Source organism: Beta vulgaris, chromosome 5 (genome assembly GCF_026745355.1).
Source record: "Beta vulgaris subsp. vulgaris cultivar EL10 chromosome 5, EL10.2, whole genome shotgun sequence".
In the NCBI taxonomy this organism is placed as follows: Eukaryota; Viridiplantae; Streptophyta; class Magnoliopsida; order Caryophyllales; family Amaranthaceae; genus Beta; species Beta vulgaris.
The window spans coordinates 67,367,136-67,384,770 of NC_079206.1; the positions used below are offsets into that span (position 1 = coordinate 67,367,136).

At 34.4% G+C, this 17,635-nt stretch overlaps 1 protein-coding gene across 5 annotated transcripts; it reads right to left on the reverse strand.

The window, feature by feature from the left end:
- Positions 1-1,748: 1,748 nt before the first annotated feature.
- On the reverse strand, positions 1,749-15,301 carry LOC104894792 (flowering time control protein FCA). Of its 5 annotated transcripts, XM_048637666.1 has the most exons (17): positions 14,978-15,116; positions 14,526-14,592; positions 14,394-14,444; positions 13,310-13,388; positions 12,151-12,233; positions 12,007-12,058; positions 11,380-11,424; positions 11,246-11,281; positions 11,035-11,111; positions 10,756-10,822; positions 9,774-9,853; positions 9,627-9,691; positions 7,665-7,722; positions 4,832-5,098; positions 3,620-3,787; positions 3,355-3,534; positions 1,749-2,064 (listed from the first exon to the last, which is right to left on the reverse strand). In XM_048637666.1, exons 4-17 carry the CDS (start codon positions 13,353-13,355, stop codon positions 1,999-2,001), a joined length of 1,290 nt encoding a protein of 429 aa, XP_048493623.1. In that variant the 5' UTR covers positions 13,356-13,388; positions 14,394-14,444; positions 14,526-14,592; positions 14,978-15,116; the 3' UTR covers positions 1,749-1,998. The 5 variants fall into 5 exon arrangements, with proteins under 5 accessions (XP_048493623.1, XP_010679417.2, XP_019105367.2 ...); XM_010681115.4 differs by lacking the exon at positions 14,394-14,444 and having other exon boundaries at positions 14,526-14,596; positions 14,978-15,296; XM_019249822.2 differs by lacking the exon at positions 14,394-14,444.
- Positions 15,302-17,635: the final 2,334 nt, after the last annotated feature.

The following is a 17,635-nucleotide window of genomic DNA, read 5'->3' on the forward strand; positions in this document are numbered from 1 at the left end:
TGTCTTAGGTTCAGACAAAATAAATTCTGGTAGATTCAGGCAAAATTAGATGTTTTCAGACAATTTTGGCCTAGTAACACATAAAGAAGACAATTTTGGCCTAGTAACACATAAATAAGACAATTTTAGACAAAATAAGTTTAAACAACATAAGTTCGAATAATATAATTTCAAACAAAATTTTATTTTCTTTCAGTTCCTATCTTCATATTACAACATCTCACTATAGAAAGTATAAATAAACTCAAGAACTCCTGGTTCTCGTATCATGCAAATCTAATCGTTATATTAAAACCTGAAGATTTTAGTTCATAAAAGAAACTAGATACGAACCGGACCCAGACGAATGTAATACTTACTAGTTACTAGTATCTCACTGACGAGGGAAGAGAAGTAAATGAGTTCATCTAAAGAGGACGAACAGAAGGACAGTAGCAAATAATAGGTTGAGGCAACAACTGACCCACTCCTACCACGCTGAGTTATGTGCATCCTTTTTGCTACTTTCGTGCATGCTTTGCAGCCTAACCTTCTTTCCTCTTTGTTTCTTGCACTTTTGTTTCATTGAATGTGTTAAAGACGTGGAAACATTATAAACATCAGTACATTACAGCTTTTACTAGGAATTTTGGTTCAAAAATTGCATACATTAGTGAAACATAAAAGCATTGTTACGTTGTAACTTTTGTCTCGATTGTTTGTACATATTTTATGATTATTGGTGTTAAATGTTAAGGAATATTCCTCATGTTTATATGTGTCCTACATGGGATATGTAAATAAACAGGCAGACAAGACATTGCCGTGAATAATGTGGAAGTAAATAACCACTTGAAGTATTTGTCCATCAAGGAAGAGTACAGTTTCTATCTAAATTATTAGTAAATGAATGAAAAGATGGAAGTAATAAACAAGATACGAATAATATAGTTTCCATGTAACTGTGAATACACCAACTTATTCTTAAGAATGAGCAATTCTTCAAGTGAGACTATCTCGCACTTATGTTCTGTTCCACTTATTTTAACTTATTTAAGATCTTATAAGATAAGATCAGATAACATAAGATCAAATAAGATAAGATCAAATAAGATTCAGATAAGATAAATAAGTTGAATCAAACGTACCCTTACTGTTTCTTTTTGGTGCCAAAGAGGCGCAAAACCCCTTCACACTAACTCATTGAGCAACATATAAAAGTTACCTCTAGAAAAAAGAAGAGACAAGTCACCTTACAGTAAACAACATCATTATGATCTTACAATAAATTATTATGTCATTGTGATCTTACAATGAACAATTATATCCTTCAGTATAGGTTCTTATTATACATTCTTCAAGTAAGCCATATCACTGTTGAATAACCATGTTTTGCTCAACTTTCTTTTCGGTACTAAGCAACTTCCTTGATTAATAAACACTTATAAGAACAAGGAAATTGAAATATGGACATTTCAACTACATTATTCCACAATGAACACAGGCTTTCCGTCGTGCTAAAAGAGTCTTCTGTTAAGATCAACACCACCTTTGACGCTATGGACTAAAAAGTGCAAGATGCAAATTACAGTCTCAGCTGATGTTCTTTTCATAATTATTTCAAGTTCTTTTACCATACTATTATGTTCGTAAACTGTAAATTCATTGTTCAAAACTCAATGATCTTTTACTTTGAATTAATGTGCTATCAAAAGCAAGATATATATCATGTTCCAGTTGTAGGATCTAATTTGCGCTAAACCAGGGTATATACCGAACTCAGAAGCAACATATTATTGGACTTCATGAACTTATAGTACCAATGAGCAAGTGCAAGAGCACATGTACTACAAAGATAATGCTCACTCAGATCTAGCAGGTAACAAAAACTGAGAAAAAGAAGTTTCTCTTCGATACACTTTCCTGTGTTGTTCATATAGAGATCTAACATCACGATTTTACAAGTTACAGGGAAGGAAATAAGATTATAAAAAGAAAAAAATTAAGATTAGATGCTACCTATTGAACAAAAGCTGGACCACCAATTGCACTGTTCTCTACTTGGACTTTGTCATGACTGTGTTCCTGCGGTAAATACAAGAAAAACATAAACATAGATTCACATCCAACTTTCACAAGCAATTGCAAGAGGCCTCTGGCCGCATACGGCAGAACTCTAGTAGAGTAATAGCGTGAAAAAGTTGTAGTACGAGCCAATTTTTCAAAAAAGAATGAAAGATAAAACAAAGGGAAAATTTTACATTCGAAAATCCATATTGTTCTCCAATGGTACTAGTTACTAGTTATAGCTAATACGTCTGTAATTGATAGTGGACCAAAACAGTTCCTGAAAAACTAAAATAACTCATCTCAAAAGATATGTTAATATCAAATACAATTGGACACTGGGGTAATGCCCACAGACCCCACTGTATGGCACACTGTTAATATCATTCTATGTTACAGGCTACCAAGTAGTGATCGCCATCAATGAGAATAACTCCGTCACAGATTATGTTATTAAACTACCAAGCAACATAATTCAAACATAACTTTTTCTCTAGCACCAAACTACAGAGGATTCACACCAAATATGAGTAAATAAAGGTAAGAGTATGATGGGTGATCCGCTAACAAGGAGTTCTTCTCACTTTGTGTGTAGATACTTGTATCATCCCAATGCGTCATAAGTCATAACTATATGACATGATTCAACTAAGGATAGACATTGTAAGATATTTTCAAGAGGTCCAATCACAAAACAAACTCCCTCCATTTGTAATTAGATGTTCTAAATCTGTTCAACGTGCATTTTACGAGTAAGAAGTTACTCCATCCCAAAATAATTTGAACACTTATTAAGATACGTAGTTTAAGGAGATAAGTTGTCGTGTGGTTATCAAATGACATATTACTAAAAAGGTAGAAGTGATAGGAGCTGATCCGCATCTTTTTATTAATATAGAGAGAAAGTCGGGTGTTTTAGAATAGGAGGCCCATGGGCTTTAAAATTTTGGGCTAAGAAGACATGTTAGAAAACTAATATGATAATAGTGGGACCATGCCAATATGAAATTTGCTCAACTAATCTGGGACAGACAAAAAAAGGACAGTGCTCAAACTACTCTAGGACGGCAAGTAGAAATTATTGACAAAGTGGCACAGGTGAGGAGATGCAAAAGCAGAAGAGGGAGTCATTTAAGAGGATGAAGGGACTTTACGTGGAAAGTAGAACATCTATCCATAAACATCCTATATAGGATAATTTCAGGAAAGGTGACAGCTTTCCCCAGATATTCAAAAATGCATATGTGATAATTCTTTCCAGGCAAAGCGAACAATATAAAAACAAAGGGCCACACAAATAACACTAACCACCGCACATGACATTGCCAACTGGGGTTCCCTCTGCTTCTCTCCTGCTAGGATTTGACAGTCTTCTTCGATAGATGCAGCCTCCAAAGTTGAGGCATGGGTGTCTTGACAAGAATGATTTTGCAACTGCCTCTTCTGTAACTGTTGTTCATAAAAGACAAACTCCTCCGGCTTTTCCCACTACAAAATTTTTGGAAAAATTGAACAAGCAAGAACAGCTCCAGAGTTGAAATAACGAAATAAAGCCGAGAAATTGAAACATTACCCTGCTTTCACATGTTGCACTATTGAAGTAGTACTTGCATCCATCTGGGCAGATGTGTTCACTCCAATCACAGTCTAGAGGATCTTCTGACAGATCACTTCTAGATAGAGAGCACGAAGCAGGTTCAGAGATCAGCATAGCCGAGTTTGACCCAGTATCTCTGCAAGGCTGGAGTGTTTGGAAACAGAATACACAAGAGAAAGAAGTAAATACAAATTCGGAAAAAGTTCATACATAGAGAAAGCTGTTTAATGGATATACTACATGTGCTCCATAAAGACAAACATACTTAGAAAACCAGGGAAAAGAAGGATATATCACTTGTTATTGTGTAATTATCATGAAAATTTTTAAAATATGATTTGAGACGATCAAATTGAGAATATTTGTCATCTTGGGATAGAGGGAGTACAAGTTCCCCATCTTCATCTCAAATCTCTAATAACCAATGATAGTAAGAAAGAGGCATGTGGACTATCAATGCACATATGATTTGTGACAGATCGTGTGCATGTTGTCAGAGACACCTTCGGCACAAGTCACACAAGGGCAGGCAACTATTCACTATTCAGATGAAACTAAATAGTTTATAGAGAAATATTTCACCAGTTTTATTTGAGGGAGTTTGGAAGGGGTTACAACTTATAGAGACTAGATGGTGTCATAGCTTGAAAATGCGGTTTCAGTTACGATTGCGGTAACGGTCATGTGATACGGGAACGGGGATGATGCGGTTGTCGTACCGCCGAATATCGGCTAAACCCATGAAATATTACTAGAACCCGCCTAAAATGCGGCTTTTTTACACCTTTATGACACGGGCGATACGATACAATGCAGCCTTGTTTTGACATCATTCCTGGTATTGGTTAAGCCATGGACGGTTAGATTTTTCTCTGCATTGGGGGGGGTGGGGAGATCGTTTGCCTAACAGGATTCACAGTCCATTACAAGGAAAAAGCACCATGGTAAGTTTATAACAGAGGATGAAGGTCATCTGGCATGTGAATACTCTTCTCAGTCCTCTGTCCTCTTTCCATCCCCCATTTGTAGCCTTTTACTTCTACAGTCACATAATTAACCAAACTAACCAATTAAGGGTATTTATATGCTGCTACTATTTGTCCAGCTTCTGTAGTCCCTACATATAACTACTTACAGCTCAGTGCCTTGACACACACAGCAACAAATTAACTTCGAGTTCAAGCAAACCTGATGGTCATGCTGCTGCTCTATGCTGCTATTTGATGTTCGCTTAGTCGGTAATTCAAAGCCAGATTGTCTGGAGGACTGAGGGCTCCCCTGCAAAAGCTGTGACTGTTGTAATGACATCTGAGAAAACCGTGAAGGTGAAATTGGTTGCTGAAGTGGTTTCTGTGTTTCATAGGAAACAGGACACTCCAACCTGTTTGCCACTGTAGGACAACTGTCAGCCTGTATGCCTGTAGACTGTATTTGCATGGAAGTTGATGGGTTTCCCTGCAGAATGTACAAACAAATTCCTCCACAATATAAATTTCTTGAAAATAAACAAATAAATCCCAACACAGCTCCTGAGCTCACTGGTACATGGAAATTAGATTATTTTGTTCAGAGACATTTGGTACCACTTTTATATGCACCAAAAGAGCTGCAAACCACTGGAAAGCAGTTTGATGGGAAACAAAAGGTCTGCTAATGAAAATCACTATGTAATTAGGGCCTCCAATTATCACATTTTTGTTTTACACCAGATTGCTAACTATAAACTACTTTTATTCATCTGGACGTGCCATAATTCTGGTTTTCATTTATCTTATTTCATTGTCCTCTTTCACAGAAGTAATATATAAGTTCCTTAATGTTTCTAAGAAACTTCTTCTATTTTTCAAAATTGACACACTTTGGCTTTTATATTTACCAACACACAACCATGACAATTAGGATCTTCAACTATTTATTAGGAAAAATAACTAGAATAAGTTGATAATTTGTAAATTTACATTGAGAACAAATTCAACATCATTTTACATAATTACATTTTTTTTAATATATTAATAAAAGAATATGGTCAAAGTGAGGTATGTGAATAATGCAAAGTCAAAATGTTTGCAACTATTAAAGGAGGACATATCAATCATGACTTAAGAGACAATCACACAATCTATCGGATGGAGGAAGTATATTTATCCTCAAAGCACAAACCAGATAAATTATAGTATTTATATAATATTAGCAATCTACTACATTTCAAACAATAGCCATATATGACTTTTTTTTTTAAAGATTTTACATAATTCATTTATAGTTTTCAGTAAAAATGATACAAAGATTTACTCCCTCCGTTTCCTAAAGATCTTCCCTCTTTCCGTTTAAGTGCGTTTCCAAAAGATCTTCCCTCTTTTACTTTATTCCTTATTTGGAATTCTTTTCCCCTTTTTACCCTCTCATGTCTCTATCATATGGTCCACCATTACATTATTAATTCAATTTTACTCCTTTCTCTCTCCTACTTTAACCCTTTTTTATTTGTTTATTTATCTTAACCCTTTTCTCTCTCTTACTTTACCCACCCCACACCCCACACAAATGGATCCTCCTTGGTATCTGTAGGAATAGTAACAAGGAAGATCTTTAGGAAACGGAGGGAGTACTCGGTAAATATTCAAACAAACTAAAAGTCAAAAGTAGAGAAAGAAAAGGTACTACTAACAATAAATGAATAAAAGAAATCATACAATTTTCATCAATAAATATTTCAAACAAACTAAAAGTCAAAATTAGAGAAAGAAAAAGTACACCTAAAGATAAATAAATTAGATAACTTATTGATTAGATATGGGAAGAAAAGGAGTACATTTAAAACAGTACGATATTTCAAACTAACTAAAAGTCAAAATTAGAGGAGAGCTAATATTTTGAGATGTAGTACTGCCTTTCTTCCAAAGTGTTCAATTCATTCCTTTCGATTTTGGTTTCTCACTTTATTGTCAACTTTGGTCAATACCAATGCATACTAATCAAATAGAGACTCTGTTCACTTATAGTAATAAACTATTGGTTAAATCCCACTCATTAATTATACTTCTAGTATATGTGAAAAGTCAACAAGAGCAAATACTTTGGGACAGAAAGAGTGGTGTTGAATTGTGTAAGAGTTCTAGATCAAGCTAATGAGAGCTTATAGATATGTCCAGTGCACAATAAGTCTTAGATGTGATTTTCCTGCTACTAATAGAAGGCCACAGACTTCCACAGACACATATTATTGAGCTAAAGTTCAAAGCAGGAATCTTATGTGAATAATTCCATGAAGATAGCATACAATATAACTATGAGATAGTCAGGATGGATGTAGGAGCCAGACAAAATGTTACTTGGTCTTTAAATTTTACCTCAAGTACCCATATCGGATTCCCGACATCAATCCGAAAGAATCTCCATCAAGCCGAAAGTGAATATTACATAGCAAACTTAACTTAGTAAACAGAAGTATAACTGAACAAGTTCAAAGATGCACACACACACAACTCTAAGCCTCTGGTAATAGAAGACACAGCGCAGCAGCCAAAATAAAATTTGCTGTATGCATTTACTTGCGGCAAAGAATATATATGCAGTAGCCCATGCACATAACTTTAAGCAACTGATAATAGAAGACACCCAAAGCAGTAGCCAACGCAAAGATTGCTGTATGCATTCACTTGCTGCAGAGTATACACCTATAGCCTATAGGCCGTGTCTCCAATAGGTGCTTCCAACAGGGAAAAAGGAAAAATCTATTAAAGGTGTTAGGGCAATAGTTGAATGAACGAGCACTTATTTACTGATATGTTATTTGCAAATACAGATATGGTGATATGACGGAGATCAAAATGAAATTGGCAGACCTACTTTAAGCAAAAAATAATTACCAGGAGAGCATTTGCATTTCAAGATTTTGCATATTAGAGGTTGAGAAACAATCATAAGAGAATTCTTGCCAGAAAGTTGCTCATGCTTATATACAGCATTATCAATAAAGAAAACATATAATTGCAAGCTCACTTTACGTGTATGTAGTTACCAGATGTAGACCATTAGACACATTATTCCCCCGCATATCCATGGGATTTGGAGCTGGCCTGCAGAAAGTAGTCTCTGAGTAGTTGCTAAAAAAAACATTATATGTGTTTGCAATGATGAATATATTATTGTTTTTCCTTGTACTTTTTGTGCTTATGTATGTCAATCTATCATGTAAGTAGACGCAAAACGAATTACTTGACAAGGCAGAAACATACTACATAATTCTGCAAGCATACAAAATAATTGACAATACATGGAAGCCATATGCAAACTTGCAAAGTAAACAACAAAATGAAAAAGAAGCCAACACCCATTATAGAACACAGAACAATGACCCTTCCACCTACAGAATCCCCATTGATAATCTTTCAAATTCAGAAAGACCTCCCATCAGATGGGACAGAGTATATGCCCATGATCGACTGTGGAGTCTAGAAGCAACTCGCTCGCTGGACAGTACCATTATTATCATTGCTAAAAAATGTATCATTGCTAAATTCAGAGAAATTTGTTCTCTCTTTCTCGAGAGATGGAAAATAATTGCAGAAACATCCATCATAAGACAAAAATCCAGTGACCTCCACAAGAAAAATGTCCCCATAAGTTGGAGTCCCTTACGAAAGCAGTTTCAATTTGACATCTTTTATAGCTCGTTTAATAGGAACAAAGAGGATGGAAAATAAAGGAAGAAGAATAAGAAGATAGCTTTCCCATATTTGCTCTCAAATTTAATAATGGAAACTAGTAGAGGAACGGAAATAATAAAAAGAAGTCTGTTACTTCTTTACTGAATCCACACTTCTATTTCCTCCCAAAATCAGCGGATTTTTTATGATAAAAAATTCAGAACATAAATCCCTCCAACAAAAAAAAAAACAAATACTCTATAATTAAGTAACTCGATAGGGATGGTATCCAAAATGAGGTAGTCTCGTCTAAAAACCCTAGCCATTCTCTCTCTAGAAACCCTAGTTCTCTTTTTTAATCTAGGGATTGTGGTGGTAATCCCCGTTTGTTCTCTTTATCGTTTTCTTTAAGTTTTTGTTTACAATAAAACTTTATTCTCTCTCTAATAAAGAGTTGTTCTACCCATATATTGGGTTATATCTAGCCACATATTGTATTTTATCTCTCGCCTTGTAAGAATTTGGGGCTTTGCTTCTGGTGTTTTGTTCTCTTGCAGATTGATTTGTTGATAAGAATTTGTACGGCTTCACAGGAGACATGTCAATTATTCGTCTACAATCAGTTTAATCAAATCAAGTTCTAGAACAATACACCCCCTCATAGAAGGTTGTATCAAACAACGATGTGGAAGCGGGTTTGTCAAATTGTTAAATCTTATCAATGATCGTGATTTTAGCATAATAGAATTTTGTTTGACCAATTTCATATGTATTTGTTGGTTTTTAATTATTTTATAGATGTCGTATGGCTTCAAATCAATGAATTAATTATCATTTAAAAAAAACTAAATAGGAAAGCATTTACATTAAACCAAACAGAGGAAATGCTAGTTCAATCCTTACCTGCCCTTTTTACATCTTCTAAAAATTAAAATCTGTCAGAGAGAAAAGAAGCCACTAAAGTCCTAAGGAAAGACAGACAGTGCATACGTAGGAGAACAAGCTGGTCTCCAAAGAATGTAGAACGACCACAAGGACAGGGATAAAAAGCTAGAGATTTGTAGCCGCTCTAAATCTATCTAAGCATATGTGCTCATGAAATAACGTGAATTCCCTTATAGGCTCATAGAAAATCAACCAAAGACATTTTACTACATCATAAGCTGTTTGGATGTGCTCTAATACTGAAGATTCACTTGAACTCAACATCACTTTCACTAGATTTAGAGGCATCCATACATTACACAATAGCATTGCACCATTAAAAATTAGAGATTGCAAAAGCAGTCTGAATTTCAGGGGAAAAATCCAAGTGAGAGAAGGGAAAGGACCACCTGAATTCTCCGTTCTTTGGCTTCTTCGGATCAGCAAAACGAACAGCTAATGGTCTGTCACACCCCTGAGAAAATTATAATGAGTAAGTTCAATCATCAACATAGAGGACTAGGAACAAACAAGAAAAGTCAAACATGTAGGTGTACTTTCATAACATAACTGCCGTTTAACCCGTTGATTGCTGCCACTGCCATATATCTTTGAGTAAAGCCTACAAAACCGCATCCTGCATGTTTTAAATATGACAATACGGGAATTAGTAAAGGGGAAAAGATAACTATTCTACAAAGTCAACAAAGGAAAGCATACACATTTAGAACAAATTTCTTTTTATGAAAAACACCACCACACCAACAATGAGGATCCTGATGACGATGAAGAAGGGCTGGCATTGTCTAACAAGATTAAAAGTTATTGCATTACTGTAGAAAGCAAAAGCATATATTGTTTGTTTTCATTGTGGAAAATTCTGATCCAAGTTAGCATATAGAGGTTCAATAAAACTTCAAACAACAATAGCTACTATAGTACCTCACATTGAACAACAATAGAAATGAAACTCTTAGACAATAGTATAACTGATTAACATATTTTATATCATGAACTATCAATACAGAGAAAAGTTATCATGCGAAAGTAGTAGCACTTGTAAATAATTAGATTCTAAGTCATTAAAAAAAGTACTCCACTCCCTCCGTCCCACATTATTCTTTATACTTACCAGTTTCATTCAACCCACATTACTCTTTAGTCTTTACTCTTCTATTTCTGGACATGGCCCACCTTATTTGGATCTTTGTACTTTTCAAACATGACTCACCACACTCTATCAAGTCTCATCCTAATATAAATATAAAATATTGCCCCACTAACTCCAATCACATCTACCTTCTCAATAAAATCCAATTGATAACTAAATAACAGCTTATCCTCTACGTGCTATGATAAATGTAAGGAGTAATGTGGGACAGATAAAAGCCAAGGTGAATCTTTGAGGGGAAAGCTGAGAATGGCCAAGAACAGCAGTAACAAAAACCAATAAACCATTACCAAATTAACACTCTTATAGTTTTATTCACAAAAAATGCATAAGTATCAAGGCAAGGAAGTAAGGATACAAAAACAAACCACGGTTTTGCTTTGAATCATCACGCATCATGTAAATATCAGCAACAACACCATAGGAAGAAAAAATCTGAAACAAAAGAATTATTAAACAGCTATTCTTTTAAAAGATACCAACATCAAAATAATTTAAAAAGGCAAAAGGTGTCAGTGTAACTTTGACAGATATCCGATCATCACAAAATTACAATGTCTTCCGGCATGATAAGCGTTTAACTCATCAGATTTAAGATATCAATTATTTCTGAAGCAATTGGCCAAGGATACAAAAAGAACACATACATCCTCAATCTCCTGTTTTGATGCTTCTCTATTTAGGCCATTTACATATAACTTGTGCAGAGTCTCTCCGACAATTTCTGTAATAAACAAACAACAAAGATAACTGCTCAGCAAATAACACACTAGGACAGTATATCCTTTAACTTTTCAGAATAGGCAGGAACATCAGTAATAGATTAACATAAATTCTCTGCTCTAAAGAAGAATATACCTGGTCCGGAAAAGGGTGATTCCTTTTGCATCAAGCCTGGAAAGTATACACCCCATAAAAAGGTAGCACTTAGCAAAAAAAAAATATTAATCACTGATTGAGCGAACATGAATCATCTTTCTTAAGAAAAATACCTGATCTAGAGAGGCATAACTCGTTTTGCATAGGACGCTCCAAACCTTGAGAAAATGCACGCACGAATAAGTATGGGAAGAAAAACAGAACAAACGTGCATAAAGAAACCATATATTGTTCCTATTTATTCTATTAACAAAACACCAGATGATCAATAAAAAAATGCTTTCAAATGGTCAAAACACTAAAAGAAAAATCATATTCAAACTATTATCAGTAGTACTTCATCCTGAATCTCCAACAATCATATGCTCCAATGGGTTAAAGAACAAAATAGGAGAGACAAGATAGGATAAGGTGAAGTAGGGAAAGATAACAAATAGAATAATTTACAGGGGGGGAAAAATTGTAAGTCAAAAAAAATCTGCTTGGCATCCTGAATCTCCAACAATCATAAACTCCAATGGGTTAAACAACAAAATAGGAGAGACAAGATAGGATAAGGTGAAGTGGGGAAAGATAGCAAATAGAATAATTTACAGGGGAAGAAAAATTGTAAGTCAAAAAAAAAAAACTGCTTGGCAGACCCAGGATGCAGGCTTCATATACAAAGATCACAGTAAATATAACATAAAGTATCAGCGAAAACATAGATATGTTCTACATGATACACATTAAGGGAATACCTCGTCGCTGCTTGGCTGCATCAGCATATCTTACTGTAATGGGAAGCACAGCCTGTACAGAAGAAGTAATTTAAAGGCGGTTCCTCCAGGTTTCATGCAGCAAGTGAAAGAAAAAAAATCTAATAACAAGTTCTATTGACATACTCCAGGAAAAGTAAATTGGTTGTGCAAAGCTGTTATTGCTCTGTTAGCCTCCTCAACTAAAGCATACTTCACAAAACAATACTCTGCAATCATTGAAAATTTGAAATATTAGCATCACAGTTATGTTAAGTTGGAAACTAATACAGTACTCTACCCTTAGCATTTCCGTTTCCTCCCCCCCCCCCCCCACCCCTAACCTCCCTTCTTTGTTCTAGAGAGACCTTATTATCAAAAGAACTTAAAAGGTAGATTTTGGAAAACATCAACCGGAAAAAGGTCTATTACTTATGTCCCATATTAACTCCCGGACTGATACTTTATGATCTTCAAGGCAAATCTTTGACCACTTATCGCTCTTAAATTTTTAGCTGTCTAACTTCTAGAATAAATCAGAGTCAAAACAACTGCTAGTTAAAAAAAGTCAAATGAGCTTACCAAATATGGCATGCAGAGGAGAATCATTTAGCAAACAACTTGAAACTATCACAAACCTTTATGATTATGATCCAGAAGGTGTAGTAGTAAGGTAATAAAAAAACTAAACCACATATACTAGGTTACTAAGAAAAAAATACACAACCCAAAGAGTCGCAAAACAAACAGCAATAACAACCCAGACTAACTATGGCTGACCATTTGAGAGATCTATCTGTATACATCCACAACACTAAATAATCCACAAACTATACTGAACACTGAACACACACAAGATAAATCTTTGTGGAATATAAGTATAAAACTATAAGAAGTATGGTTCCTGGCTTCCTGCTGATGGTGGTTTAGGTAAAACACTATTTACTACTCCCTCTAAAAAAAGTGTCCCTTATGAAAGATCCAACTTTTTAAAGAGATATCAATCAAAAAGGTCCCAATTGTAATAGAAATCTATAATGCTCCATATTAACCACAAATAATGCATGTCTTTCATTACATGTCTGACTAGATAAATATGTGATACAGTGCAAACTCTTTTATTAATCAAAGGAAATCTGGAGAGCTTATGAATTTTTAACATTTACTTCTAGAAATTTAGAAGTGGACACCACTCTGGGACGTTACAAGAATCAAAAGGGGAGAAGATGTTGAAGGACTAAGAGAGTATTAAGTGATCATATATGCTAAAGCACACAAGTTAACGGTTGCATACATGTAAATATACCTTGGTTTTGACCAGTCCGTTTATCAGAAAGAAGAACGACCTCCATAACATTTCCATGAGCTTCAAACAAGTGACAAATCTACGATGTCAAGAACAAAAGCGAGATCACTCAGATAAATAAAGTAATATATTGTAATACGCTTGCATAAGAGTTTTATGTATACTGAACTGTGAATTTTAGAAAAAAAAAAGAGAAAGAAAAAAAAAAAGACTTGTTCTTTATATAGTTGATGAGTTAATGAATCTAAATTGATTGTCACGTCCTAAGATAATACAAAAATCGACTTTTTTTTATGGATTTACTGATTTCATTTCCCCTTATTCTGATAATTCAAGGTGCTAATGACACAATGATTATTCAATTTCCTTTATTACCCCTTAGTCTGGAAAAAGTTTAATAGACATAACTATTGCTAGTGCACGAAGTTTCGAGTATTTAGGAGTAAGATTGAGTAAATATGGACCTCGCCAAGCATTGCCTTGATACCTTGACAGAATTTATACTAGGATGTTCTTGCTGTTGTGCACAGAATTTGCATTCTTCCTTCAAATATATAAGAAATAACCACGAGGTGGACAGATGGAGGGGGTCAAGAGTAATTTCATGAGAAAATGACAATTTTCGCAATTCTCAAGAAGTGAAGAGTGACAGTTATTTGAGATACATGAAGTATATGAGTCAAAAGAAGAAAATAAATGTGAGTCATAAGCTGTGTGATTGAGGTATGCAGTATGCTGACTTCACAAGGAATTGCAGAATATTTATGCATAAGGAGAGAGGTAAGATAAAACACAGAAGAAATGGAGTGTAAAAGGATAACAGCTAGATATTAACAGCTGCAAAATCTGAAACACGCAAATGATTAGTCTGTGAATTACATGGATTTGCTTCTTCTATTTTTCTTGTTATTCCCTCTGATCAAATATATACTATTAGAAAATAGCTATTGAATTATATTCTAGATATGAGAAAGTTTTATTATTGTTGTTGTATATTTTCGTTCATGCTTCCAATAATAACACCGAGAATCATGTCACACACATTTTACAGATAGTAAAAAAGCTTTATAATCCACATATCTACCTAGAAACAAGGTTTTGCTTCTCTTGCCCACTTCCATATTGTATGGAATCTCTATAATGCAACACAATGTAGAGTTGACATAGCACACAAGATGAACAAAATAAATGACTTATGAATCCACAATAAACACACCTCCTCTTCGGTCACAGTTCTCGGTACCCCGGCCACGTAGAGCTTTACAAAGTTTCCATCATCAGCTCTATCTATCAAAAAAAAAGCAATAGCATCACCAACCATATCTCAAATTTTTTTAAAAAAAGCATATAAATTCACTTCCTCATAGAAAGCACTCTCCAAACTCATTTATTTTCTCAAATTCATAACATAACTACAGAAAAATCAATTCTTCAGTAAAAACCTAATTCATCACTGCAAACTAAATTGAGCGCCATCATTCGAAATTACGCACAATTTCGACAAAATTATCAAAGAGTTTGTTCCAGCAAAGAAGCCTAAACATCAGTAAGCTAGATTATAGACATGATTGATCTAAAACAAAAATAACTTGTTCGAAACAAAAGAGCAAAAATCAAACTATAATAGAGTATTCAACACATTGAAGCGAAAAGAAGGGAGAAATTTACCGAACTTGCGTTTTCTCGGAAAATTAGGTTTCGGAGGACAGAAATTTCCGGCGCCGGCAACGAAAGAGTGATCGGAAGGAGAGTGGTAGGGATGAAATTGGGGGAAAACGTCGCCGGAAAAAGCAGAATTTCCCCATTGGAAGTTCGGAGGTGGTGGAAGTGGTGGATCCCATGGGTTGGGGATGAAAGGTGGAAGATTTCCATGTGACTCCATTATCGAAAGCTGCTTCTTCACTTCAGCAGTTGACTGTGGAGACGGGAAAAAAAAAAAGAGAGAAGAATAGACTGAATAGTGAATAGAGTGTTGATGCTATGATTTATGTTGTCTCATAAAACTCTATGTTCGTTTGGTTTACATGAGAAGTCGTTTGCATGAAATTGTAATTTATAGGAAATAAATTAGTTTTTGTCATGAATAACATGGATTATTTATCAATGTATATTTGAAGTCTGTAAAAATAGAAATAGTATCTCGTCTTCAAATAATTTTTTCCCTCACAAAGACCAACATGAGTATTGTAATGTGGTTGATTAGTACATTATCGTATTAAATGAAAGGTCATGGGTTATGAGTTATGACATTTATTTGTCTTGGATTTTAGATATATATAGATTACTTAATCAAATTCATGGGAAGTTGGTTAAATTGTTTAGTTGATAATGGGGAAATGTAACTTCCTCCATTTTGGGTGAAACTCAAAATTCTTAGAATCTTTAATTCATTCATTTTGCTATTTTGTTGTTGTTAACCAAACAACTCACAATATTTTCAATTTTTAGGAATTTCTATTTTTCATATTTTCTCATATCATATTTAAAGAACGGCCACTTATTTCTTTCTCTTATAAACTCGTTGTTAGCGCAGATGATAGCCCGAGTTAAATTTCACTATTTAAGCCAATAACTAGTTTTAGGTCGGTTATGTCCCGAATAATTGTAATTTTCGTTTAATTATATTTTACTTTAACGTTATAATATCAAATATTACCTGGTTTAGTAGTTAAAATTATGTAATTATATAAGTTTGAAGTCATGCGAACAAATCTCATAGCATGCATTTTCTTTTTCTTTTTCTTTTTTATTGTATGTGGTTTACATGAAGTAAACACTCAGAGCTAGAGTGTCACATGGCACGTACATTTTCTTGTTTAGAAACGTCTTTTAATATATTAGTATAGATATAGATTTTTCTTTTCATTAGATTATAAGTTTTTTTAGGTAAGATGACGACCTTATCGAACTAGGACCCCTCTTGGGTTCAACTAGGGATGGGCATGGGTCCAGGACCCTACCCGGACCATGTTGGACCCAACCCTAATTTAAGGGTCTGGGTCCAACTTTTTCAGACCCTAAGGGTCCGGGTCTCGGTCCAAGTAATTTTTTTAGGGCCCGGGTCCGGGTCTTAAAGTTTTGGACCCAGACCCGACCCTTAGACCCTAAACTTATCTAATATATACATTTTAACTTTTTTTGAAAAAAAACAAACTGGTTTTCTAAAAGACTAAAACCTAAACTAAAACACCAAAACACTCATTCTAAACTCTTATGTAAGTTGTGTTTATTTCGTTTTTTTTTTCAATTTGTATGTTTGTGTTTTTGTTTCGTTTTTTTTTTCAGTTTATATGTTTGTGAATTGTGTTTGTTTCGTTTTTTTTTCAGTTTATAAGTTTGTGTTTGTGTTTGTTTCGTTTTTTTCAATTTATATGTTTGTGTTTGTTTCATGCGATTTTTTTTGTTTGTTTCATGCGAATTTCAGATGATTATTGATATTAATAATGCTGAAAATTTAGCAAAATAAAAAATTTAGGCCTGGACCCTCCAGACCCTAAGGGTCCGGGTCCAATTTTTTCAGACCCTTAGGGTCCAGGTCCGGGTCTATGTCTGCAAAAATATTTAGGGTCCGGGTCTAGGGTCCAGCTGGACCCGACCCAGACCCTACCCTTGCCCATCCCTAGGTTCAACACTTCAACCAGTTAGATTTGCAAGGCAGACTCCTTAAGAGGGAAAAGGAGTTAGATTATTTGTTTATGCAACCTCATCTTTCTATTAATTTTTTACCAGCTTAAGACAAATTAAGTAAATTGGATCGCTGACTTTATATGTTATACATAGAATTAAATAGTCTTGTTCACACACTCCAATAATTGCTAATTGTGAGGATTGGAAGACGAGTTGACTTTGTGCACTCTTATAATAAACACATAATAAGGAAACAAGTTATTATTTTGCGGCTTCATTACAAATTAGAGTTATAGCTTGGTGGTCGGAGACTCACATTTTAGAACAAGTGGTTGGGGTTCCAATTGCTTCTGATTAACCATAATACATAGCAAATTAGTGTTTCTTTAAAGGAATTAATCAAGTGTGTTACTCCCACGTGTGAATATATATATATATATATATATATATATATAATATTATATATATATATATATATATATATATATATATATATAAAAACTTAAATGGTAATTACGTTGCTCATCATCTAGCGAAATTAGTTCCTTTTGAATCTGAACAATTGTGAGAGAATCACAGTCCTGATGCGATTTCTCCCTATGTACTTGCGGACATTGTCCGTACATTGATGAATGGTTTCGTTGTTTCCCTTTAAACAAAACTTAGATAAATTACGCTAAATTAGTTACTACTAATTAA

Excerpts from the sequence above, each read along its gene's own strand:
- LOC104894792 (XM_010681115.4), bottom strand. The coding sequence starts at position 15,191 with ATGGAGTCACATGGAAATCTTCCACCTTTCATCCCCAACCCATGGGAT. Across the intron at positions 11,282-11,379 it reads GTTATGCCTCTCTAGATCAG|GCTTGATGCAAAAGGAATCA; the intron begins GTATTTTTCTTA and ends TATACTTTCCAG. Across the intron at positions 5,099-7,664 it reads TGTCTAATGGTCTACATCTG|GGAAACCCATCAACTTCCAT; the intron begins GTAACTACATAC and ends TACATTCTGCAG.